Source organism: Leptopilina boulardi, unplaced genomic scaffold (assembly GCF_019393585.1).
Source record: "Leptopilina boulardi isolate dan_hultmark-lab unplaced genomic scaffold, ZJU_Lbou_2.1 LbouV2_193, whole genome shotgun sequence".
NCBI classification, from domain to species: Eukaryota; Metazoa; Arthropoda; class Insecta; order Hymenoptera; family Figitidae; genus Leptopilina; species Leptopilina boulardi.
Window position 1 is genome coordinate 2115920 of NW_026137744.1, and position 25884 is coordinate 2141803.

At 27.3% G+C, this 25884-nt stretch overlaps 1 protein-coding gene across 2 annotated transcripts; it reads right to left on the minus strand.

Annotated features, from left to right (window-relative positions):
• Nucleotides 1–923: 923 nt before the first annotated feature.
• On the minus strand, nucleotides 924–13080 carry LOC127277945 (probable cytochrome P450 6a14). 2 transcript variants are annotated; one of them, XM_051299397.1, is made up of 7 exons: nucleotides 12830–13080; nucleotides 12371–12740; nucleotides 7778–8124; nucleotides 6563–6796; nucleotides 6204–6455; nucleotides 5878–6051; nucleotides 924–1004 (listed from the first exon to the last, which is right to left on the minus strand). In XM_051299397.1, exons 2-6 carry the CDS (start codon nucleotides 12685–12687, stop codon nucleotides 5885–5887), a joined length of 1317 nt encoding a protein of 438 aa, XP_051155354.1. In that variant the 5' UTR covers nucleotides 12688–12740; nucleotides 12830–13080; the 3' UTR covers nucleotides 924–1004; nucleotides 5878–5884. The 2 variants fall into 2 exon arrangements, with proteins under 2 accessions (XP_051155354.1, XP_051155353.1); XM_051299396.1 differs by lacking the exons at nucleotides 924–1004; nucleotides 5878–6051; nucleotides 6204–6455; nucleotides 6563–6796; nucleotides 7778–8124 and adding exons at nucleotides 9287–9544; nucleotides 9774–10025; nucleotides 10129–10362; nucleotides 10514–10860 and having other exon boundaries at nucleotides 12830–13071.
• Between the last annotated feature and the right edge of the window lie 12804 nt (nucleotides 13081–25884).

A 25884-nucleotide genomic window follows, 5' to 3' on the forward strand; every position in this document is an offset into this window, starting at 1 on the left:
AATTCATACTTTAAAAGATTTACTATCAATATAAAAATAAGCTTCTGAAATACAATGAATTTTTTTATTCTAATATTAATAAAATAAATATGGACTTTATTTGATACTATATATAATATTAAGTATATATTATATTGATTTAATAATATATTAATGATAACTAATTATATTGCCTTGTCACGAATAAATTCACAATTCTGAGAAGAAATTACTTATTCATAAAATATGTAGTTTAACCACAAAAATTTCTAATAAAATTAAATTTTAGAAAGTTTCTTTAAATTATTGTACAGGAAGCATGGAAGCACGGAAATAAGAAAATAAAATGATGTCCAGTTTTCAAGAGATGAGTTTGTCGCCTCCCCCCCCCCTCTCTCTCCCTTTCTGCGAAAATACGTCTTAATTTTCAAACCACAATTAGAGAAAAAAATGTATATTAGAATTAAATTTAAATAAGAGAAACCTGTTTAGTTCAGATAGTTTAAAAAATCTGTGGGGAAATGAAGTAACTCCAAGTTACAATCCCCTCGAATTACAATATACACTTCTTAAAACTTCTGTAGCAAAAGAACAAAACTACTGCAACTTTTTCTGAATTAAAAAATTTCTTGATAATTAGTTGAAATTAGTTGATTTATTATTTTATAATTATAATATATATTTCAAAAATTAATTATTAATTACACTGAGTGAAACAATTGGTTCCAATTACCATTTCGTTAGTAAGAGTATTGTTGTTGATTTGTATTAATTACTGTTACCATTTAGCTAGTCTCCCTAACTATTTCGTTAGTAAGCTAACTAATTAAATAGATATTCCAACAAACTAAATAATTAAATCAACTAATAAAATAGTTATACCAACCAATAAAAATAGTAACCACAACTATAATAAATTAGCAGCAGTATAGTTTATACTAACTAAAAATGGTAACCTCAACCCATCTTTTCTATCAGTGTAATTATAATACAGATGCATTTAAATTATAAATATCATTTCAATAAAAATTTATTTATTTATTTATTTATTTTTACACGGGCAGTTCCCTTTCGTACAAATGTACTTAATTATAAAAATATAAGATGCAATGCAGGGTGGCCATTGAGCAAGAGCAAGAAAAAGCTAGATGTTCTTTGGAAAGTCGCTAGATGTCGCTAGCACATAAAGAGAAAAACTCTAGATATGTCGCTAGTTAATACAGAAAAAAATTAAATTTAAATTCAAAAATTGGTACTTTTATACTATAATTTTATAGAGGTTTGAAATATTTTTAAAGGTTTTTTTTAATAAAACAAATTAGTTATTACATAAAAGCTGTATTTTTTTAATATTCTACATGTCATAAACTCAAATATTTTTTTCCTTAGGAATATCGTCAACAATTTGAACTTTTTAAACTTTGGTTATTATCCGTATATCTTAGAAATAAAATATATAAATATTAAATACATAAATTTTAGTTTACATTAATTGTCGTCAATTGCATCCAATTCCAATATTTCAATTGCTCCATTCATTTCAATTTCATAAAAATTCACAGCATTCGATGAATAAGATTCTTTGGTACCTATTAACTGGACAACTGCATGAGGTATTTGATAATTGTGACAACACATTTTCAAACGCTTCAGTCCGTATCTTATTTGTAAGATAGAATTTAGCATGGGAAGTAGCATTCTGTTACTTAATTTAGTTTTGACTAAGTTCATCTGACTAAATACACGTTCTATGTCTGCATTTGATAAAGGCAACACCAACAAAGTTAAGGCCAACTCCCCTAATTCCTGAAAAGGATTTAATCCAGAGGCATCAGTATAAGAATTTACTTCTGACCAAAATGATAAAGTATCCTTTAAATCAGTCCAATTAACAGAATTCAAGTTTTGCCATTGATGCTCTATTTTCGTCACTTCGATGTTGTTCGAATAAAACATTTTTGCAACGTGAGTGATGCTTGGTTTGAATCTATTCAAACATTCATCCAACGAAAAAAGTCGAATTTTCTCCAAAACACCAATATTATCTGGTAAACGATCACGCAATTCGATTCCTAAATATTTTACAAAAGAAACGCACCTCTCTTTGATAATATTTTGATTTTCAGCGGAAATATTCTCTTGACGACAAGCATCCAAAAAAGAAAAACCTAAATAGGGATTCGAGTCCAAATGTTCTTCAAATCTATCTTTGTAAATATCAATTCTTGCATTAGGATTTACAATTATCTTAACAATGGATGCATATGTATTTTTAAGATCATTTAAAAGTTTTGTCGGATCCGCGACCGAAGACTCAAAGCTCTTAATTACACTTTGAACTGACTGTAAAATTGGCAAAAGAAATGACAGATAAACTTTATTAACAGAATCATTGTACATGGCAAATAATATTTCGGCTGTATAGCAGTTCTCATTTAAACGAGCAATTTGAAAATGAGTTTTTAATTCTACCCACTGATCTAGAATTCGAGACACTGCTGGCTCGATCGATAACCAACGTGTATTGGCCATCTTAGGAATTTGTAAAGGAGATTCATCATCGTTGATCAATTTATAAATTGTTTTATACTCATGACGTCTATTTGAAGATTTTGAAAACCATTTGTAAGTTTCTCGAATGAGAAACTCTATATTCCTAGGCAACGCTTTTTTGGAAGCTTCAGACACTGCGAGCTGGATAGAATGACACACGCACCTAATCAAAATCAAATTAGGCAAATTTAATTCTCTTTTTAATCTCTCATATATTCCATTGTGTACACCTACCATCGTGCTCGCATTGTCAGTTCCAATACCTTTTAAATTCTTAACTGGCAACTTAAAATTAGTTAAAGCGTTTTTAACAGCATTAGTAATTGTTTCCGCTGATCCATTTTCCACTTCAATTAAAGTAAGATATGTTGAAACAAATTCTTTACGTGATTTACTATAGTAACGTATTACTATACCTAAAAGTTTTGAAACACTAATATCTGTAGATTCATCCAGTAAGAAGCTATAAGGACTATCGCCAATGTCTAATATAAGATCAGCATTAAAATGTGGACCGAAAACATTTTTAATAATATTTCCACATTTTGTACGATGTAGATGAAGATCGTCCTTATGCAATTTATTTTGAAGATCAGTCAAATGATCTACTGAGCGCAAAGACGTGTGAACTGCACAGTATAAGCATATCGAAGCCTCTTTCCTTTTCGAATCGAAATTATCAGATTTCAAAACAATCTTGCGCTGGCGATTAGAAGAAAATGGTGCTGAATTTATTTTATGCTTCTCTGTATTTGCGTGCTTCTGCAGATCCGACAATTTTGCATTTAATGTTGTTTTGCAAAATTTGCAACTAGCTAATTTAAGGTTATCAGTAACTGGTTCCAACCAGTCTTTCAAAATAGGATCTTTTTCCCAAACTGCTCTGTATTTTTGTTCATATAATCGCGGTTTACTCATTTTTCTAAACAAAAAATTAAATTAATTGTTTTAAGCAAAATAAAACTAATATTTTTTTTTTAATTTTTAAGTAGTTGAATTATTATTAATTTTAATATTGTGATTATTTGAAGCTTTTATGTATATTTAAAAATGAATTCACTAAATTATTATATACTTACATAACAATAACTTAAATTCTGATAAAGAATTTGAAGTATAGCTCAGTCAATAAACAGAATTAGACATTTGCTGAAAACTATAAGTATATAATAAGAACTCTTTGATTCAAGAAAAACATATATTGCACTTATGATATATTAAATTAATTAGCATTGACATTGATTATACGTTATTATTTATTTTAAACTTTTATTATACCTTTGAGTTTATAAAATCTTGTTGAAATTATAAATAAAACTTGATTTGTTTATAAAAGAGGTTATGTTGACATAAACAGAATTTACTTAAATTTTTTATACGTGAAATAGAATAAAATATAATTCTAATACCATATAATTAGAGATTAAAAGAAAGAACTTCAAAACAATTTTTTTCACAATTCAGTTTGAATTGAAATGTTAGTCTATGATACATAATCGTATATAGAACTGTAATACGTATCAGCTGTTGAAACCTTAAGGTGAAACCGCTTGTCAGCGTAAATAACGTAAGGACATACGGTAAAACTAATAATCGGCCAATTAGAACAACTTATTAAATATTTTCAATCCGCAGAACTCACAGATTGGCTGATAATTTTACGCTAACACATTCATGTTTTCATGAGAATTCATCCTTTATACGTATGCTAGCGTGAAAACGTCTTTATATAGAAACTCACCAGATTGTCGCTATTGGCATAATAAAATCGCTAGAATTGTCACCAGTCGCTAGGACTCAAAAAAAGTCGCAAATTATTTTTAAAAATCGCTAGATCTAGCGACAAAATCGCTAAATTGGCCACCCTGATGCAATGATTCGGCGAAACATTGAAACATCAATTCTCAATTAGTACCAAATATCTCAGTACGCAAGTTGCTTATAAATCTACTTAAAGAAATACCATAAAAATCTATGCTATTATGGTGTTCGTTGGCTTCTCTTGTAATTCTGATCACAACAGAGTTATCTATATAATTTAATCTTTGCACTGACTGCCTGAACAAAATTGAATATCTAGATGGTTTATAAGGAACAGCAAAGTTAAGTAGTGATAGAAGCGGAGGACAATTTATAATACCATTAATACTTTTGAACATGAATAACAAATCAGTAAATAAGAATCTGTCCCTCAATAGAGGAATGCCCAATATACGTCTTAATTCAGTGTAATCATGACTGTATCTATCATATGGTATCCCCGTTCTTCTAGCAACAAATCGCATGAATTTATTTTGAACACGTTCAAGAGCAATTATTAAATATTCCTGATAAGGTGACTAAATTAGCGAAGCAAATTCAATAATTGGTCTAACCAATGAAAAGTATAATACCTTTAACGCCAAGACATTTTTGAACCGCGAAGCGTTTCTGGTGACAAAGCCCAAAACTCTAGTCGCATTATTAACAACATTTAAGATATGTGATCTAAAATCCAACTTTGAGTCTAGCGTAACTCCAAGGTCTCGGATCATGGACACTCTTGAAAGAATTTCACCATCAATAACATATTGATACTGTTCAAATTATCTCAGTCTGCTGAATGAGACTATATTACATTTTTTTATATTAAGAAACAATTTATTGTTTGATGACCAATTATAAAGCCGATCAAGATCTGATTGAAGATCAATAGCATCTTGCGCACAAGTTATTATTTTAAATAATTTAAGGTCATCGGCAAACAAAAGGCATAAACTATGTTTAAATATAGTTTTGATATCATTAATAAAAAGCAAGAAAAAAAGTGGTCCAAGATTCGATCCCTGGGGTACACCAGAGGTCGCTAAAATAACATCTGAAAACTCATGTTCAACACGTACCGATGAATATCTATCAGCAAGATAACTCTTAATCCAGATAATTAAATCCACTGAAAAACCTAAAGCCTCTAGCTTCGACATCAGAATCGCATGATCAACCTTATCAAAAGCTTTCGCAAAATCAGTATAAATCACATCCACTTGAAGACCTTTTCCGATATGAGATGCTACAAAGTTAGTAAACAGTGTTAAGTTAGTCAGTACTGATCTTCTTCTCATAAAGCCATGCTGTTCATCAATTATCAAGTGTTCCGCCTGCTGATAAATCATATCAAAAACAATACTCTCAAAGACTTTAGGTATTGCACTAAGTAATGTTATAGCACGATAATTTGTTACACTCTTCATATCCCCGTCCTTGTGAATCGGTACAATAAAACCCCTTTTCCATTCATGCGGAAATACTCCCGATGCTAAAGATTTATTAAATCAAATATATACCGGATAGACAAAAGCAGAACTGAAAATTACTATATTAATTTCTCAACTCCTAAAAAAACATCATTTTCTGGCATAATTAGAAAATCACGCTTCGTTGGCTTCAAGGGGATTTCGGTTTTTTCACAAATGGTGATTTTAAAATCTTTTAATATCTTAATTAAAGCAACTTTAACTTGCAGAAGACCAAATCGCTTACCTGAAATATTAATAACAATATTAATATAATTATAAACTATATAATATTAAATACAATTACGGTGGAAAATTTTTCAATTACTTTTAAACCAGACATATAGTCTTAATAATTGTATTAATTTATTTTAAATTATTTTATTTTTAGCACAATACCGATGCAAATCCTTGGCCCTTCTCCAAATGGTAGGTAAGTAAAAGCATGTCTTTTGGCAACTTGATCAGAATCAAATCGCTCTGGTTTGAATTCTTCTGGGTTTGGATAAAAATTTGAATCGTTTTGTAAACCCAATATAGGGATAATTATTTTCATTCCTTTTCTAATGCAGAAACTAGAATTGGGAATTTGATAATCTTTTAGGCAGACTCTGTTCAAAATTGGAACAATAGGATGCTTTCGTAATGTTTCTGAAATAGATAAATTAAAAAAAAATTTATTAGATATAAAATTACAATATCTAAATATTTAAGATAGGTTTGTATGTTAATATTAATAATTTATCAATTTAGAATACCTGATACAACTTTATCGAGGTAACTCATTGCCTGAACATCTTCATAAGTTAATGTAGTACGGCTTCTTAGTGTATTATTAATTTCTTTACGTAACTTTTCTTGAATTTCTAAATTTTGAGCTAATTCATGTAAACAGTAAGTTGTTGTTGATGACGAAGTTTCAAATCCCGCAGCAAAAAATACGAAACTTTGTGCACATGCTGTTGACATGCTAATTGTATCAGTATTTTTTTCTGAAACAAACATTTGTTCCGAAAATATAATAAATGCACATTTTTCAAAATAATTCATGTGGAAAATGGTCATAGTTTCAAAATAAAAAAATAAGGGTCATTCTACGCCAAATCGATGACCTTGCGCCCAGTACAGTTTATAACAAAAACATTTTTTTATAGCGGCAACAAATAGGTAATAATACTACATTTAAAAGGTCATGTGGCCCGATTAAAAATTCAAAATGTCCACAAAGTTGAGTCGCGTTCCAAGACTCGAAAAAGTAACGCAATGCGCCCTCTTTTTTCAGTGTAGGATGAATATTAGGTATACTTTTAACGATAAAAAAACACACTATATAGATAAGTGTAAAAAATACCAAATGGAATTAATTAAATTAGATAAAAAATAATCAAATTAGAAGTAGCTTAATTGCGATTGTTACTTATTGTTTGCGTCAAACATATTTTATAAGTACAAATGTTTATTTTTAAAAAGTAATATGAGTTTTATGACTCAATAATTGTCATAAATAAAAAACACTAGGTTTAAAAAAATGTTTGATAAATAAAAACATAAATAATAGGTAATAATTCTACTAATTTCCAGCATACGTTCATACGTTTGACCCTAAATCATTGAAGAATTACGACTTAGTTGTTCTTAATATCTTAAAATTTTTAAAATCTGATATCAGTACTAATGCACGACTAGACTCTGTTCTTTCATAAAAGAAAAAATATGAAAATATAAAATTCAATTGTTTTCATTGTTTTTCTCGCGAGATTCACGGTTTTTCGAGACGAGACTCGCTCGAAGTGCATCACTAGCATATCAGATTTTTAATCAGCGGTTCTAATAACATCTTGGTATAGATCTTGATTTAGATCTTTTGTAGACTTTATCTATATCTTGATATAGATGTTGATTAGGACTCACAACACAATTAACATGTGAGTTTTTAGCAAGCTTGTGGTAACCAAAACTATTAAAATAATTACCAGACTGTTGTTTCTTTTGTGGATTTTTACTTTCTTCATCCTCCTCCACTTCTCCATGCACCATAAGCTGAATTAATAAATTGAGAAAATCTTTTCTGACCAAATGATTATTGCGTCTTTGATTAATTACATCTGTGAAGACTGTATTAAAAAAGTATGCAACGTCTTTAGGAATAAAAGGCACTTTAAGAATATCGAGAACTTTTGAGCAAAACATCGCAGATGATATTATAAATGGATTTATATCAAAAGACTTCTTCCCATATAATCGGAACTCTGTATCTGGATTTTGTAAACTGTTACACTCAAACCCAAATGCAATTGAAGCAATAACGTCAGTTGTGAATCTATATAAAATTCATTTCAGTTATTTTTATTCACAAAATTCTTTTACAAACATTTCTAAACACAATCTTTTGTTTTACAAAGATGTAACATAATCTTACCTGCCCATTAGGTCCTTAATTTCCACTGTGTTTGATTTTTCAAATTGATTACTGAACTCTTTCCTAAGATCATCACCTATTTTTTCCATTAACGGAAACAATTGTTTTATTTTACCCGACGTAAAAGTTGGCGAAAGTTTTGATCTGAGATGTTTCCATTCTTCTCCAGGAAGACGAAATAAATGAGCTGATAATGGATCAATCTCTTTGTTTAAATATAAACCACGATCTTGAAAATAATTAAAATCTTTCACCATGATAAGACGAATTAATTCAGGATCGTTAATTATTAAATGTGGCACATAAAGCATGTACATTCCATGGTAGGGTTGTAGTTTGTGACGTTCGTAACTCTCTTTGATTAAGTTACCTTGAAAATAAATAATTTTTCATTGAATATACTTTTGCAGCTATTACAGCATATATAATAATTTATTCAACAAAAATCAAATATTTTACCAATGCATTTTTGTCCTACAAAAATAGGCAATAAACTTCCAAAAGGTATTATAGAATCCTCTTCTGGGACATCATTCTTTTTGAAATAATTGTAAGTTATCAATTTCAAATAGAAATAAAAAGCAAACACAAAAGATGTAATCCAAAATAATTTGGAATACAAGACAATGTCAGCTAATTCCCACATAATTTATTATTCAATCTAAATGTTTTTAAATATTTTACCTTATCCATATCACACCACAACTATATGAGAATATAATAAATTTACACAATACCTTAAGAACATACTTTTAAAATTATTTTTTTTATTAAATAATTTTTTGAAAACATCACACAAATTTCAATAAAAAAAACTACCAATGCCTTTGCACACACTTCAACTCGTGGCTACGATCAACGAGAACTGAAGTATTATCAGCTATTTAATTTCTTTTTATTTACATTCTGTTAGCATGTTATCATTAGTTCAGTAAAAAATGTTTGATAACTTAACAAAATTACAAAATCAGCATTTAATATCAGTTAAAAAATATTACACGTTTATAATAATTATATTTGTAAATTATGTATACTATTTGAGATTTTAAAAAACGTATTGAAATAATTTTATAGCTTTATTTAACTAAAAATATTATTTTATTATTTGTTATAGAAAATATAATTAAAACAAAAATTATTTATAATAATTATTATTTCCTTAATCTTTCAATTCCTAAAAATACATCACTCTCTGGCATATTAAGTATATTCCGCTTTGTTGGCTTCAATGGTATTTCAGTTTTTTCACAAATGGTAACTTTATATTCTGACAATATTTTAATTAATGCAACTTTTACTTGCAGAAGTCCAAAGCGCTTACCTGAAACATTAGTAAGAGTGATTGTAATATAATAATTAACTACAACATTTAATACAATTATGGATTAAAAGTTATCGATAACTTTTAAACCAGACATAGTCTTTAATAATTCGCTGGGTTAGTGGAAAAAAAGGACACGTCTTGGTTAAATCAAACGGACGTGTCCTTTTTTCCCACTAACCCAGCGAATTGTATTAATTTATTTTCAATTATATTTTTAGCACAATACCGATACAAATCCTTGGCCCTTCTCCAAATGGTAAATATGTAAATGCATGTCTTTTGGCAACTTCATCAGAATCAAATCTCTCTGGTCTGAATTCTTCTGGATTTGGATAGATTTTGGAATCATTTTGCAGACCCAATATGGGTATAATTATTTTCATTCCCTTTTTAATGGAAAAACTAGAATTGGGAATTGGGTAATCTTTCAAGCACACTCGGTTCAAAATTGGAACAATTGGATGCTTTCGCAATGTTTCTGAAATACAGTATAAATTGGTTTAAAAAATGTTAAATTATAGGTACTATTCAATTATTTTAAAAAATTGATATGCTTGTAATAAAAATTTAATTTACAATACCTGACACAACTTTATCAAGATAACTCATTGCTTGAACATCATCATAAGTCAACATAGTGCGACTTCCCAACGTATCATTAATTTCTTTACGTAACTTGTCTTGAACCTCTAAATTTTGAGCCAATTCATGCAAACAATAAGTAGTTGTTGATGACGATGTTTCAAATCCCGCAACAAAAAATACAAAACTTTGGGCACATGCTGTTGCCATGCTGATAGTGTCGGTATTTTTTGCTAAAATAAGAATTAACATTTGTGAGTAGAACGATAAAATAAAAATTTCCTTAATAAAATTACATAATAATAGTAATAAAAAATTACTGCTGTCGCTCACTTAAAACTATTAAAAATAATTACTGTATGTTTAACGTTACAATAATTATACCATTCTGTTGTTTCTTTTGTGAATTATTAATTTCTTCATCTCCGTCAACAATTCCATGATCCATAAGCTGAATTAATAAATTGAGAAAGTCTTTCCTGACTATTTGATTGTTGCGTCTTTGATTTATTACATCCCTAAAGACTGTAGTAAAAAAATGTGCAACATCTTTAGACATAAGAGGTATTTTAAGAATCTCGACAACTTTGGAGCAAAACATCATTGATGTTGTTATAAATGGATTGATATCAAAAGACTTTTTCCCATAGACACGAAATTCAGTGTTTGGATTTTGTAAACTGTTACATTCAAACCCGAATGCAATAGAAGAAATCACGTCAGTTGTGAATCTGTATAGAAATATAGACACTGATGAATATTCAACTCGATTCAATATAAATTATGAGTAAAATTTTCTATCTTGTTTCATAAAGTCGAATTTTTATTTATGAATTCTATGATTCAGCAGAATTATAACTGAATAGAGCTTTTATTTTACAGAATGTTTAATGAAGAAAACTTTCATTACAACGAATTTTTATTTGCCATTGTCCGTCAAAAATATTTCGGAGTCAATTTTAAAATTGGACTTCCCAGGTAGAAAAATTAACATTACTAACGTTACTAATATTACTAACGTTACTAATGTTACTAACGTTAGTACCTATAAAAAAATTAAGAAAATGTTTCTAAATTATATTTTTGCAGAAACTTGTCGAAAATCGACCACCAGGAAGTATTTAATGTTCTTACCCGCACTTTTTATAATTTTCATTCCTATTATCACTTCCACTTTTTTATTTTCATTACCGTTTCCACTTTCACTTTTTCTAATTCTCATTCCCATTTTCACTTCCCCTTTTTATAATTTTCATGCCCATTTTCATTTTCACTTTTTTATTTACATTACCACTTTCACTTCCACTTTTTCTAATTCTCATTCGCACTTCCATTCCCACTTCCACTCTTTCGAATCCTCATTTCCACTTTCACTTTTTCTAATTTTCATTCCCTTCACTTTTTTATTTTCATTACCACTTCCACTTCCACTTTTTCTAATTTTTATTCCCACTTCCCTTTTTCTAATTTTCATTCCCACTTCTACTCCCATTTTTTCCACTTCTAATTTTCATTAGCTGTTGTCATTTCGACTAAAACTCTTTCTAATTTCTATTTACACAACCATTTCCACTTTTTTTAATTACCATGGATGGAAATTAGAAAAAGTGAAAGTGATAATGGAAATTTAAAAAATTAGGAATGGAAGTGGGAGTGAAAATATAAAAAAGTTGTAATGAAAATAAAAAAGTGAAAGATAAAATGGGAATGAAAATTGAAACAAGTGGAAATAGGAATGAGAATGAAAATTAGAAAAAGTGGTAGTGGCAATGAATATAAAAAACTGGAAGTGGAAATAGGAATGGGAATGAAAATTAGAAAAAGTGGAAGTAGCAATGAATATAAAAAAGTGGAAGTGGAAATGGGAATGAAAATTAGACAAAATGGAAGTGAAGTGGGAATGAGAATTAGAAAGAGTAGAAGTGAGAATGGAAATGCGAATGAGAATTAGAAAAAGTTTAAGTGGAAGTGAAAGTGGTAATGGGAAAGTAGTGGCAAAGTGTCTGTGAAAATATATTTTAGAAACTCTTAATTTTTTTATAGGTACTAACGTTAGTAACATTAGTAACGTTAGTAATGTTAATTTTTTCACCTGGGATTGTTAATATTAAATTAAGTTCCGAAATGTTTTAATCTATTATTTGTTAGGAGAAATTTTTTATTCAGTCAATAGGACAATTTAATTCACTAAATATTTAATCAAATAAGTTTAAGTGCATATTCCTAAATTCCAAAACTTACCTGCCCATTAGGTCCTTAATTTCCACTGTGTTTGATTTTTGAATGCGATTATTCAATTCTTTCGAAAGATTCTCACCTATTTTTTCCATTAATGGAAAAAATTGTTTTATTTTACCCGAGGTAAATGTTGGCGAAAGTTTCGATCTGAGATGTTTCCATTCCTCTCCAGGAAGAAGGAATAAATGAGCTGATAATGGATCGAGCTCTTTGTTAAAATATAAGCCACGATCTTGAAAATAATTGAAATCTTTCACCATGATAAGACGAATTAATTCAGGATCGTTAATTATTAAATGTGGCACATAAAGCATGTACATTCCATGGTAAGGTTGTAGTTTGTGACGTTCGTAACTCTCTTTGATTAAGTTACCTTGAAAATAAATAATTTTTCATTGAATATACTTTTGCAGCTATTACAGCATATATAATAATTTATTCAACAAAAATCAAATATTTTACCAATGCATTTTTGTCCAACAAAAATAGGCAATAAACTTCCAAAAGGTATTATAGAATCCTCTTCTGGTACATCATTCTTTTTGAAATAATTGTAAGTTACCAATTTCAAATAGAAATAAAAAGCAAACACAAAAGATGTAATCCAAAATAATTTGGAATGCAAGACATATTACACTCTGATAAACTTACTACTTTTCTTGAGAGGTACACAATTCAACGTGTGGCTGCGATCAACGAGAACTGAAAAGTGAAGTATTATCAATTATGTTGATTCATTTTATTTACAAATAGTGCATGCAAGTCATCTTTAGTGAGCGTAAAATGTTTGATAGCTTAACAATATTGCAAAATCAGCATTTGTTAGCAAATTTAAGAATAAGTTGTACTTTGCTAATTAAATTATTAAATTCATAAATTATGAAGCATTTAAAATTTGAAAAAAATATTGTAATTAAAAAAAAATTCTCATTGTTTAAACTGAAATATACAGCTATTTAGATAAATTAAATTATTAAATTATAAAATTTTCATTTGAATTTAAAATTTTTAATAATTTATAATAATTGGGTTCCATATGATATTATTAAAATTTAGAAATGTTAAACTTCACTGAGAAAAAAAAAATTATAGCCATTCCATTATATTTTAACTAAAAACGTTGCTGACTAATTTAAAAAAAAAATTATAATACATTGCAGATATGAGTTTAAAATTAATAATATTTCGATTTATTTTATTTCAACATACTAATTTTCTGAGCAAACCTTGGGAATAATCGAACCTACTTTTTAGAAAATAGAGACAAAAAAATATTTATAAATTATAGATAAGAAAAAAAGGAAGTATACTATTACCTTCGTAGGGTATTATTTACATTCGAGAAAGGGTATGATTTTGGCAAACTTAACTGTTGACTTAAACATATCTTTGAATGTCATAGGAGAATTTTTTGAAGGTCATTTCAATTCTACGTTTTTGTTTTTAAACTGAATTGTGCGCTGAAAATTTTGCAGTTATTTACTGGAAATCAAAAGTACAAGTTAAAAAACAAAAATTTTAAAAATTTAAAGTAATTTGTCATCAAACGTTAAGGTAAGCTAAATAATCCTATTCTAGAAAAAAAAATGTTATAAGAAATTTAAAAGCCATTTTCCTTTAAATAAATATTTTTTTCAGTGTACTAATGACCTCAGTTCAATTCATTCATATGAAACAACTTTTTACAATTTGATTACTAAGAATCTAAGTAATTTACCAATAATAATACTAAAATTAAAAAAACTACAAAAAGCTTAAAGAAGCTTTATGAACTTTGTTAAATTTTATTGAATTTAAAGAGTTTATAAAAAAGATAACAATCACATCAAAATGTCTATAAAATTTATAGTATGGATTTTTAATGTATACATAATAATCTGCATCATTGGACGAAAAATTAATTGGTTAGACAATTTTATAGAATTCATACAAAACGATAATAAAGAACATCAAGTATTACTTCTTTTGGATCAGAAATAAAGATACGAATCATTAACAACAGAAGTTATTGTTAAAAAGTTTTCAAACAATTTAAATGTCAAGCAAATTCATCACAAAAACATAACTCCACAGATGTTTTAAAATTTGAATCTATTATCTGATTTTGGTGATCCTCGAACAATAATGATTGTCATCATTTTATCGCATAGAAATGAAAATTTTCACGAAATTATTGAAGTTTTGACAAAAATTCAGGCAGCAAAAAGACGATCGAGATTTCTGATTATCAATACCGAAGAGCAGGAGAAATTGGTTCGCAAAAAGCAATTGCGTTTCATGTGGAACAAGAAAATTTTAGATGCAACAATTCTAGAAATAACTGGAACCAATTCAATGGAAAGATATATTCAAAATTGTTTTGAACAAAAGATAAAATTAAATGAAAGAGTCACTATTTATCAGTACAATCCATTTACAAAAATTTACAAACGATCAAATTACTCGAAAACTGTTGTTTGGTTTCCGGCAAAAGATCAAAATCTCAATAAATATTTGATGAAAGTTGGAATAACGGACTATTCACCATTTGTCATAATTGATGAAAACAATAATAATACTGTAAATAATCCTCGCGGGAATAATATTGAAGTGATCAAAGCTCTCTCACAAGCTATGAATTTTAATATAATTTGGAAGAATTCTGTATGGGGATTTATAAATTGTAAAAAGGGGACTAATTTGGGTCTCATGAAAATGTTGTTATTCAACGAAATTCATTTTATTGGCCTCGAAGCAATCTATGATAAATTTTGTCATGATCAAATGTTAGAATGGACCAAAGTTGGAAGTCGCGTTGTCAATATTGGTATTTTAGTACCAATTATTCCAGGTAATTTAAGAGTAATATTATTGTACAATCAAATAATCGATGGATGTGTCCTAAGTGTTTTATTTTTATTAACTTGGCAATTATTCCGAAGTTTCTCACATGAAAGACAAAATTTAACATTACTAGAATTACTAGCAATCGTCTTGAGCGTTATTTTTTTACACTGTTAACGAGTTTTAGTCTAAAAGAATACGTTCCACAAGAAATAAATACAGTTGATGATGTTGTTTCTTCGAAATTGAAACCTTTTATATACGTAAATAATTACAAAAAGCTGCAATATTTTAGTGATGAAAAATTTAAAAATTTCTTAAAAAAATCATCATTAGAATTTCCATATAATGAAAGTTGTTTACAACAGGCTTTCACTGGAAAACATGTCGCTTGTGTTGGGAGAACAGAATATTTAAAATTAATGACACAAATTACATTGGATCATTGCCATCAACCAGTAGCTAAAGTGATATAGGAATTTCTTTATTCACATACATTGTCATTGATGCTTGCACCTGCATCACCGTTTGTTGGACAATTTGAGAAGCTTATGCAAATATTTATTCAATCTGGTCTTTCTGACAAGTGGCTTAAAATGAAATTTTTAGAAACCTCATATCAAAATGGAAGTGTAACAGAAACATGTGAAACTCGAGGAAGTGAAGCTATATTAAATTTTCAAATTTTAAGTCTTGTTTTGATTGGATATATTGCCTCGATTATTGTATTTCTCTTCGAAATTATTCAAAATCACTTTGTGAAATAAATCAGTCGATGAATTATATGGCCATTGTGGTTTGAAGAACAGAGAGACAGATTAGATTATTGATGCATTAATAGCTGATATTTCAATAATTCTAGTAATTATCAATGATGAAGAGCTGTTATGTACAAAATTTGAGATGCATGAATAAGCTCTAAAATTAATTTGTTAAAATTTCATTTCTTAGAATTTACTTTTAGTCGAATTTTTATTTCTTCGAATTATTATTTAACAGAAATTCCATTCAAGCGAATAAATTATCTGGTAGAAAAATTTAGGTGCTTTTAAAATTAACCAATCGATATCAAGTATCATTCAGTGAAATAAAAATTCGGCTAGAAAAGAATTCTTCTGAGATATTTTGTTGAATTAATTATTATAAAATACTTGAGAGTTACCTCACATCTAACTTCACATTTTCTAAAAATTTCGAAAGTATAATAATAATAATTTAATAATAATAATAATAATAATAATAATAATGTATTCAACCAAATATTTCAGTTTTCATGTTCAATCATAGAATTTCTGCTAAATTTTTTTTTATCAAAGAAACTATAAATAGCTTGACGTTTAAAATTATTAACTTTCTCTATTGTATTCGAAGTCGGCGATATATTTTATAAAGAACTTTGCAACTTGAATGAACTTGAAGGTTGAGATTACGAGAAGCGCGCCTGTTGTCTCTGTGCATTTGCCGTTAGATGATTGAATTACGTCATAGTTGATAACGTGAGCAACATAGTAAATGTAAGTTGTCGATCAACTATTATAAATTTCACATGCGTAATTAATAAATTATGATTTATCGCTTTTTATTATATTTACATTATAATCATATGAAGAATTTTTTATAAACTTTTTTTTTCTAAAATTTTTTAAAATTCAGTGAATTTGTTTGTCACTTCTTTTTTTTTAAAAAACATTTTATCGATGGTCTACTGTAGAAATTTTTTTATTCTATTAAATAAGTTCCAGTTTGTCACACTTTCTACGAATACTTTGAATTTTTTTTTTTTTTTTTTTTTTTTTTTTAAAGGAGAGGTTGATTTGCTAAGAGTTGAATTTTTTCAAATGTCAAATCGTGTATAGGACTTTCTTGGCATTTTTGAAACAGTCGAACGATTGTATTGCAACATCGATTCTTTTCTTCGACTATACACAGCCGCTAAATGCCAAGCTTTCGTGATCAAATCTAGGATTATCGGCTGAAGATTATAAATGGCGCATATATATGTGTGTATGTGTGCGAGCTCAAAGAGAGGATATCCTGAATTCAACAGGAGATCGTTAGTTGTCGCATATGTTATTCGCAAACGAGAATAAACAGTTTTGACCTATTAGGAATAATTTGCATCTTCTCTATACTATATACTTTGAAAAATCGATAGGTCAGAACCGTTTTATTATACCATTATTATTATTATTATTATTATTATTATTATATAAAAATCCCTTTATCTAATTACAAACTTCAAACAATATTTTCTTTTTTTTTTAATGAAAAAAGTTTATTGGAAAATTTATAAAAATATGATATAAAGTCTATAAATATGCGAATATACTATTTTCTTTCTCACGAACAGATGAGATATACCAGGGATATTCAAATTTTCATCCCTTGGGACATTCCACGTAGGATATATTGAAAAACTTGACAAAACTAGTTGAATTCAATCAGTATTTTATGAGGAAACGATTTGACAAATTAATATCACGACTATTATTTTATCTAACATTAATAAAAATGTTATTAAAATTAATTTTGAACAGTTTTTTTTAAAAATATTTTTCCTAAAATTTACTGTTGAAAATAATAAATTTCATCTTCTTAGATAAACAATTGATAACGATACGGAGAAAAAGAAAAAGTAATTTTTACTACTTTCAGAGTAAAACTGGACCAACTCGAAGTTTCTGCGCATCTCTGGCAATTTTTACTCCAAAAATAGTAAAATTTATTATTTCTGTAGTAAATTTTACTGTTTCCGTAGTAAGTTTTACTATTTCTAGAGTAAATTTTACTATTTTTGGAGTAAAAATTGCCAGAGATGCGCAGAAACTTCGAGTTGATCCAGTTTTACTCTGAAAGTAGTAAAAGTTACTTTATAAAAGAAATCTTTTTTCTCCGTGTAGAAGAAAAAAGAGGGAAGGAAAAAAAATTTTACATTTTCTTTAATCTGTCAGTAAAAATACATAAGTGTACCAAATTTCTGCCGTCTAGGTCAAAATGGTTGAGCTCAAAATGTGGGGAAGGGGGGGGGGAGGAATAATGGTTCCTTCACTGTCACTTAGAGAAAGGAACCTTATAAAAATGAAAGTCATTTTTTGAATTTAAAAATAATTTTTTTCATTTCAATAAACAAAAATTGTTTTAAATGAAATTAACAGATTAAAAAAATTATTTTAACAAAAAATCTTTGCCTCTGTCTATAATATAATTTCCAATATTTAAAAAATCGTACGGATTTTCTATATATATATATAATAACGAAGAAGAAACAGTGCGCTTTTCATAGAGAATTATTTTATTAATTAAATTTCTTTTCTTTTTTGCAAATATATATGTCTCTATAGAGAACTTGTTAAATTTAACGGTAATGTTCATTTATACGTTTATGCAGTAGAATAGTTTTGCTATATGTGTTCGCGGGAGATTAAATTTAACGATGACTATAAAAGCTGAATTCCAGTTAAAAGTAATAAAATTCCAAACATTATCTGTTGCTAACATTAATAAATTTGAAAAAATACAATTTATAATATTTTCTAATCTATATATAATATTTATATATAATAATTGAAAATTTCATTTATTCGGGACATCTCCATTTTTATTCTATTTAGACGTATATGAACGTACCAGTTTCTAATCAAATAATATACTGAAAATTAATATGGACCGCATATTAATTTGCGGTATATTATTTGGTTACAAATTAGTACGTTCATACGACTAAATATAGTACAAAAACAGAGATGTCCCCATTTTTCAAATAGAGTCTCACATAATAATTAAGAAGTTTAAAAAATTTTGTTTCATATATTGTTAATATAATAATTCTAACAAGATAAAATTCATTTTCAAAATTTTAATTTATGATTTTATCAGGTTTTTTCACTTACTGCTCGGTTAAGATTAATGAAAAAAAGTGATATTCTTTTTCTCAAAGGATTTTTACAGATGAATAAATATATTATTTATATATAATTAAAGTGATACGTGATGGTTTTAACCTGGTTTTCAGGAGGCGGAAAATCAATGCTTTAACTCCCCCCCCCCAGTTTATCGTGAAGAGGGGGGCATCGTTTCACTGGTTTCGTCTTCACTGACCACTTCATGGTGTATTAATAAATTTTATATTTTTAATAAATAATTATATTATTATATTATATTTTTAATAAATAATTATATTATTATATTATATTATAATATTATAATTATGTTTAAATATATGTACTTTTGGTTTTTACTTAATATTTATGACTATTTAAAAATGATATGCGTAATTTTTTTTCGGGTAAATTTAAGTATTTACAAGAATTAAACACAAAGCGTAAATTTGGCTGCAATTTTGTCTTGGTTTTTTTTTTTATTTATAAAATTCATGTTTATTGTTACCTGATAAGAAATTTGTTTCTTATAATAAATTTAACAACTAAAAATTAAGTAACTCTTATTTTTTCAATTTTTCGTTTCTGCATCATTTATTTTACTTTACTAAAAAATAAAAACTCTTATCTGCACTCAAAAATATTCAGTTGCGAAACATCTGAATATTTAATATGGAATAATATATTTCTATCTCTAAAATGTAACTTAACATACATATATAGTATAAATGTTTCAGCCACTCTAGCTAAATATTTCCTTTGCATTTACCTTGAAAAATGTAATAACATTAAATAAATAAATTATGTTGTTAAATAAAATAATAATTTATTTGTAGGAAAAATAAAAAAAAAATTGATATAAAGAAAGTTTTATAGTATTGAGAGTAAACAAAGTTTTGAAGTGCACGTCACGTTTTTCAAGTGGAGCGAATGAAGAACTGAATGTGCAATGCATTTTTATACATTGACTATTCGGATGTCTCATAAATTGAGGAAGAAATGTCTCTGTCAAGTTTTTCCGCACTCTCTTCTGTTGTACGTGTTGACTATATAATATATATATGACTATATAAAGTAGAGGTCATTTTATTGTGAGTCTATGGGTGACAAAATACCATGATGGTGAAAGGAAAGAAGCGACAACATAAAACCAGTAGTCAGAAGAATAAGATCATCGAGAATGAGCTTTCCCTGCCCGCGGCCAACCACCTCCGGGAATTTGGGTTTAACCATAATTTCTACAACAGGCTCCATCTGTTGAATATAATTTTAATAATTTTGATAAATTATCGGCGTTACAAAGAAATTATTTTTTAAAAAAAGAAAGAAATATAATTTTATCTCTTTTTTTTTAATTAGAAAATAATTTTTCTTAAAATTTAATTTTGAATTTTAATTTAAAAACATATTTAATACGGTTCGAATGATATTTCGTATATATATATATATATATATATGTATCATCTGTTGCATATCTGAATAAGTTTGCATCCCGACTATATATTCGATATACTGGATAATTTTCTCGTATATATATATACTAAATTACTACCGAGTAACGTGAATACAATTTTCGACAGAATATCTTTTGTGAACTTCATTAAAATTGATATTTTTTTTGTTATCTGTAAAACTGGATGAAGAAAAAAATTTATTTTTTATTTTCACTCACTAAAATAGTCCATATATTCATTATTGTATATTCTGAAAATGTATTCTAGTGTAAAATATTCTCAAATAGGTTCCAAGTATATATTATAAAATTTCAGAATGTATTTTATCTGTTTACTTCTTTAATGAACTTAAAATTAATAATATCGAGTAAAATCTCAACAGTACCAAATAAATAAATTTGAATTAAATCTCACGAGTTAAATAACAGTTTATTTCTTATTCGAACCAAATAAAATATGTTTATTTATTTATAACATTAATGTGCATGCAAATTAAAAAAAAGAAATTTTTTTTCTTGAAAGTTAAAAGTTTTGTGGATTTGCCCATATAGATTGTAATTGTGAATTTAGAACAAACATTAATTAAATTCGCATACTCATTAAAATAATTAGTTTATTATTAAATGCATATGGAAGCTATACTAATGCAAAAAATCCACTTCCCCGAAGTTTTATCTCTTGCTTTTAATTTACGACCTCATTTTAATTTCTCAATTTTACAAGGATGTTTCTTCTGTACCATTTCTCAAGGGAAAGGAAATCTTTTTATTACACACGTGATCTAAGGGACATTCTACTTGAAGCAGTCAATCTTTTTTTTAATATTTAAAAGTGTCTTAAAAAATTGCTTAAATTGTGTACATAGAAAAAAACTGAACTCAAAATAAGTTCAATTAGACTCAATTTCAAGTGCAACAAAAATGAGCCAATGCTAAACAACATAGATTGTTCAGGTTCAGGTTTTTTCTGTATAGATTCTGTATACCAAATCGAGTTGTAGAATAGTTTTTAATGATTTAAAAGTTATTTAATCTATAAAAAATAGTAAAAAGGCGAATTTTGAGGTTAGAAGTTTACAACACTATGAGGCTATTATTTTATTATAATTATTTTCATAATTTGAATCAAATAAATTTTTTTTTTCATTGTACTTTATTCTTCGCAATGAAAACAGCTTCTATATAACCTTAATTCGACCTGTAGTATTTTTTTTGTAAATTAAATAACTTTTAAAGCATTAAAGATGCGATTCTGCAATTTGGTATATAGATTCTATAAAATTTAAGCTACCTGAAAAGTAAATATTTATTCGATTTTTTAAATACTGGTAAAGGTTAATTCATTAAATGTCAGGTTATGTGTAAAAAAAAAAATCCATATCATAGAGAATTTGAACCTAACCTCGAGAAATTGGTACACGACCATCGACAAATGGTGATTTTGCTCAATTGATATTTAAAAACAATTTTTATCTGAAACTATAATTTATATTAGAAAAATAAATATAAATATTAAACATTATTAAATTCTTCATCCAAGCGCACAAAATAAAAATTTTTAACTACATTTACATCAAAGTCGCATGTTGTCTAAAATCATCGACAATTACTGCACCTACCCTATCAAAATATTGTCAATTTTATATTTTGAAAATCCTAAAAATAATTTAATCATTTTAATCAGTGAAATAATATTTTTAAAAATGTTAATTTTAAAGTACATAGGTACTTTGAATGTGTCGATACGATTTTGAAATTTTATTACTTTTATAAGTATACCTCCATCCTGAGCTTTATGTTTACATTGAAGTACAAAAAGGTCATAAACAATGTGAATTGAAAATCTCAAAGATAATTAAAAATCAGTTGAAATTCGTTTATTGACATGTATAGATGTAGTTAGCCTGAGTGTCAATTTTCTAATTTTAAAAGCAAAATTTGGCTGTACATATTTGATAATTTCACATTTAAAGTGAATGGCTTCGGGAAGTACTGAATTTTTTAATTCGCGAACGAAAACATTGTAGAGTATTAAAATTTTGTTTTGCAATTTTAGTAAAAATTTTCTTCCGGGAGTGTTCGAAATTCTTAAAATCGCGATCGCTCTAATCTTTAGAAAAAGTATTTTGTGGTTTTTAGAGTGTTCAAAATGCCTTTCCTGCAGATGACATCGTCTAAATTATATAATATAATACATCGATTTCAAGGTAAGGTTAGAAATATGTTTATATAATAATTAAATGTAATTGTCTTTCTATCAAAAAATTTAAAAATATTACATTAATTTTTTTTTACAAAAAGGTTAGTAGTAATATTTTAAATTTCACGAAATCTAATCTAATCTTAAAACTAATATTATGATAAATTAAATAATATTAAAAAAAAAAATAATTGAGGTTTCCGTTATAAAATGCCCCACATATTACCTGAAAACCTTATTACAAAAAAATTGTCTACTGCGTTCATTGCATTTGAAGAGGCTCATTTTCCTCAATTCACAAGGCCTTGGCAATTTTTCCCTTATTCTTTTTTAAAATAATTGCAAAATTTTCTTTTTATATAATTTTTATTTGTTTTAATATACATTTTTTTTAATCAATTGTATTATAAATTTTTATCTATTAAAAGTTTTTTTTATTAAAAATTTACAGTTATATACCTAATTAAAATTTAACTGGTGCTATAATATAGAGAGTCTGAAAATTTCCTTGATTTTAAAATAATAATACGAATGTTTTAATTTATAATTAAATTCGGATGTTAATTCTAGAATTAAATCAATAACACGTATACGTACAAGTATTTTGTAATAGATATTCAATATATTTTATTAATTTATTAATTAATTGCCAGTTTATTATGTGTATGCCTTAAAATCTATATGTTTGTATGGTAATTTTCATAGTATATAACTACATCTATGGTCATCTATTATTAACGCTTTTGCCCCGAGGGAAGCTCTGTCCCCTTGACAAATTAATGAAGCAGTTGATACCTCAATTTAGCTCTACCAGCTCTCAACTTTGTTTCTTAATTATTTTTAAGCATAACAATTTACTAGCTACTTATTTATTTATCATCTTTTTATATTTACCTAAATTAGTTCAATTTGATAATATTAGAATGTGAATGAATTTAATTAATTCAATGTATATAATTAGATTCGAATTAAATTTAAAATTTAATTATAGTTGTTCCGTAACTTTAATAATTCCAAGTATCAGTATTTAAATTTTGTCTAAACAAATATTAATTAGAGTTCACTAAATAAAATAAATATGATGAATAATAATAAAAAAAAACTTAATCAAAAATATTTTTAAAAATACCCTGAAAATATTTTTTAACAGTGATAAATCAGTAGTTTTTTGTTGTTAAATATTTTTCAATCATTGGCTATAAAAATTTTAATGCCGCAGAAAAAAAAGAGTGAGAAGGTGATTCTTTTTTTTATTCACGAAACATTTTAAAATACGAGAAAAGAAATTCCAAGGGTGGCTTTATATTCCTCCGCAGAATGTGTGTGTGTGTGTGTGGGGATGTTTGGAACGGTGTAGCCTCCGCAAATAAAACTACTAAAGTCAAGGTTAATATCATTGGCGCACTACGCCTCTACATACGTTTATTGAAATATAAAAAAGTCTAATTCCATAAAAATTTCAGCAGTTGAGCAGCCTTTTTTCATCTCTCACAGTATCATTCCAATGTTTAGTTAAAATGTTTCTTTCGTGTGAGAGACATATAATTTACGCCGCTCGAAAATAACATGTGTAATTCACAATTTAATCATATGATGAGAAAGCTTTTATTTCAAATTACAAATTTTTTTTACAAAAGATTCTCTCTTTTATATTGTTTTTATATTTTGAAAGAAGCAACAAAAATAAAAGAAACATTTCTAACTACATTCTCTCATGTTTAGGAAATTTTAATTGAAATAATAAATCTTTATGCAATTACAGGGATTTTAATTGTAATTTAATTTCTCGAAATTTTAATTAACAAAATAATTGTCGTCTGTTTTCTTAACTAATTATTTTTCATCAAAGTTCGTAATTTCGTATAAGTACTAAATATACATAATTTTTTTAACTATTGCAAATATTATTCAAATTTAATTTATTAAACTCATTAATAAAATGTTACGTCTCAGAAGGAGATACCCAAAACTTACAATATAATATTTTATTTAAAACCTGTTTTATTTACGAAGCTGAAGGCTTCGAACTAAGGGAACAGAATGCTTTTGTTAGATAAACCAAAGGATTGTTTATTTTTCAATTTTACAAATATCTCTTCTAGAAACTGGCAGGTTGATTTTCGTCCAAATATCTGAACCCACTGAAAGCAGAATCAAACACTTAGAACTCAGAATTAAGATTTCTAAAGTAAAATATAAATCGGAATTATTACTTTAATTTAAAATGTGATTTTTGTTCATCCTAAAGTCAATCGGTTGAGAAACGCCCCTAAATTGGCGATTTCCTGGTCCAAGCCTGGAAAACCCCAAATTGGCAGAAAAATGACAATTGTTTATGATGACCCCAAGTTGGCGGAAAAATGGTTCAAGTCGACAAACCCCAATATTTAAGATAAACAAGGCTCCAGACTGGTGAACACCAAAAAGGGAAAAACTGGCCAGCAGTTGGCGAAGATCCAAAAACAGTTAAACTGGCTGAAGACTAGCAATTGACGTTGAACTTGAATAACATTTAGAATAACAGTTAATACTGCAGGTCGGTAAAATTTACATCGATTACGATCATCAAAATTTTAAAAACCAAGATACTGCATAAACACAACAAAAAATTTCAAAAAAAATTATACTTAACAAAAAAAATTAAGTTCAACCTCAAATTCATTAGAAACCTCAGTGAAGTTCACAACGTTTATGATCAACGATTAAAAAAAATATTTTTCACTCGAAAAATAATATAAAAATAATAACTTATTGCGACCCTTAAAGCAACCCTTAATCAAAAAAAACTCATTTCTTTCTTAGGCAGACTATTTTATTGCATATTCTTGCACAAAATACACCGAAAAGTGTAGAAAAAAATTGACACCCAGATCCGAGTAGAGGAAGACGCTTTTTATGACCAAAAACGCATCCAAAAGCATAAAAAACTACCAAAAAAATTCAATTTTTCTTAGGCAGACGATTTTATTGCATATTTATGCACAAAATACACCGAAAAGTGTAGAAAAAAATTGACACCCTGATCCGAGTAGAGGAAGACCTTTTTTATGACCAAAAACGCATCCAAAAGCATAAAAAACTACCAAAAAAATTCAATTTTTCTTAGGCAGACGATTTTATTGCATATTTATGCACAAAATACACCGAAAAGTGTAGGAAAAAA

Coding starts and splice junctions, on each gene's coding strand:
- LOC127277945 (XM_051299396.1), bottom strand. CDS start 12,687: ATGTACATGCTTTATGTGCCACATTTAATAATTAACGATCCTGAATTA. Junction 10,363..10,513: donor ACAAAAGAAACAACAGAATG/GTATAATTATTG, acceptor TTCTTATTTTAG/CAAAAAATACCGACACTATC. Junction 10,026..10,128: donor TCTTGATAAAGTTGTGTCAG/GTATTGTAAATT, acceptor ACTGTATTTCAG/AAACATTGCGAAAGCATCCA.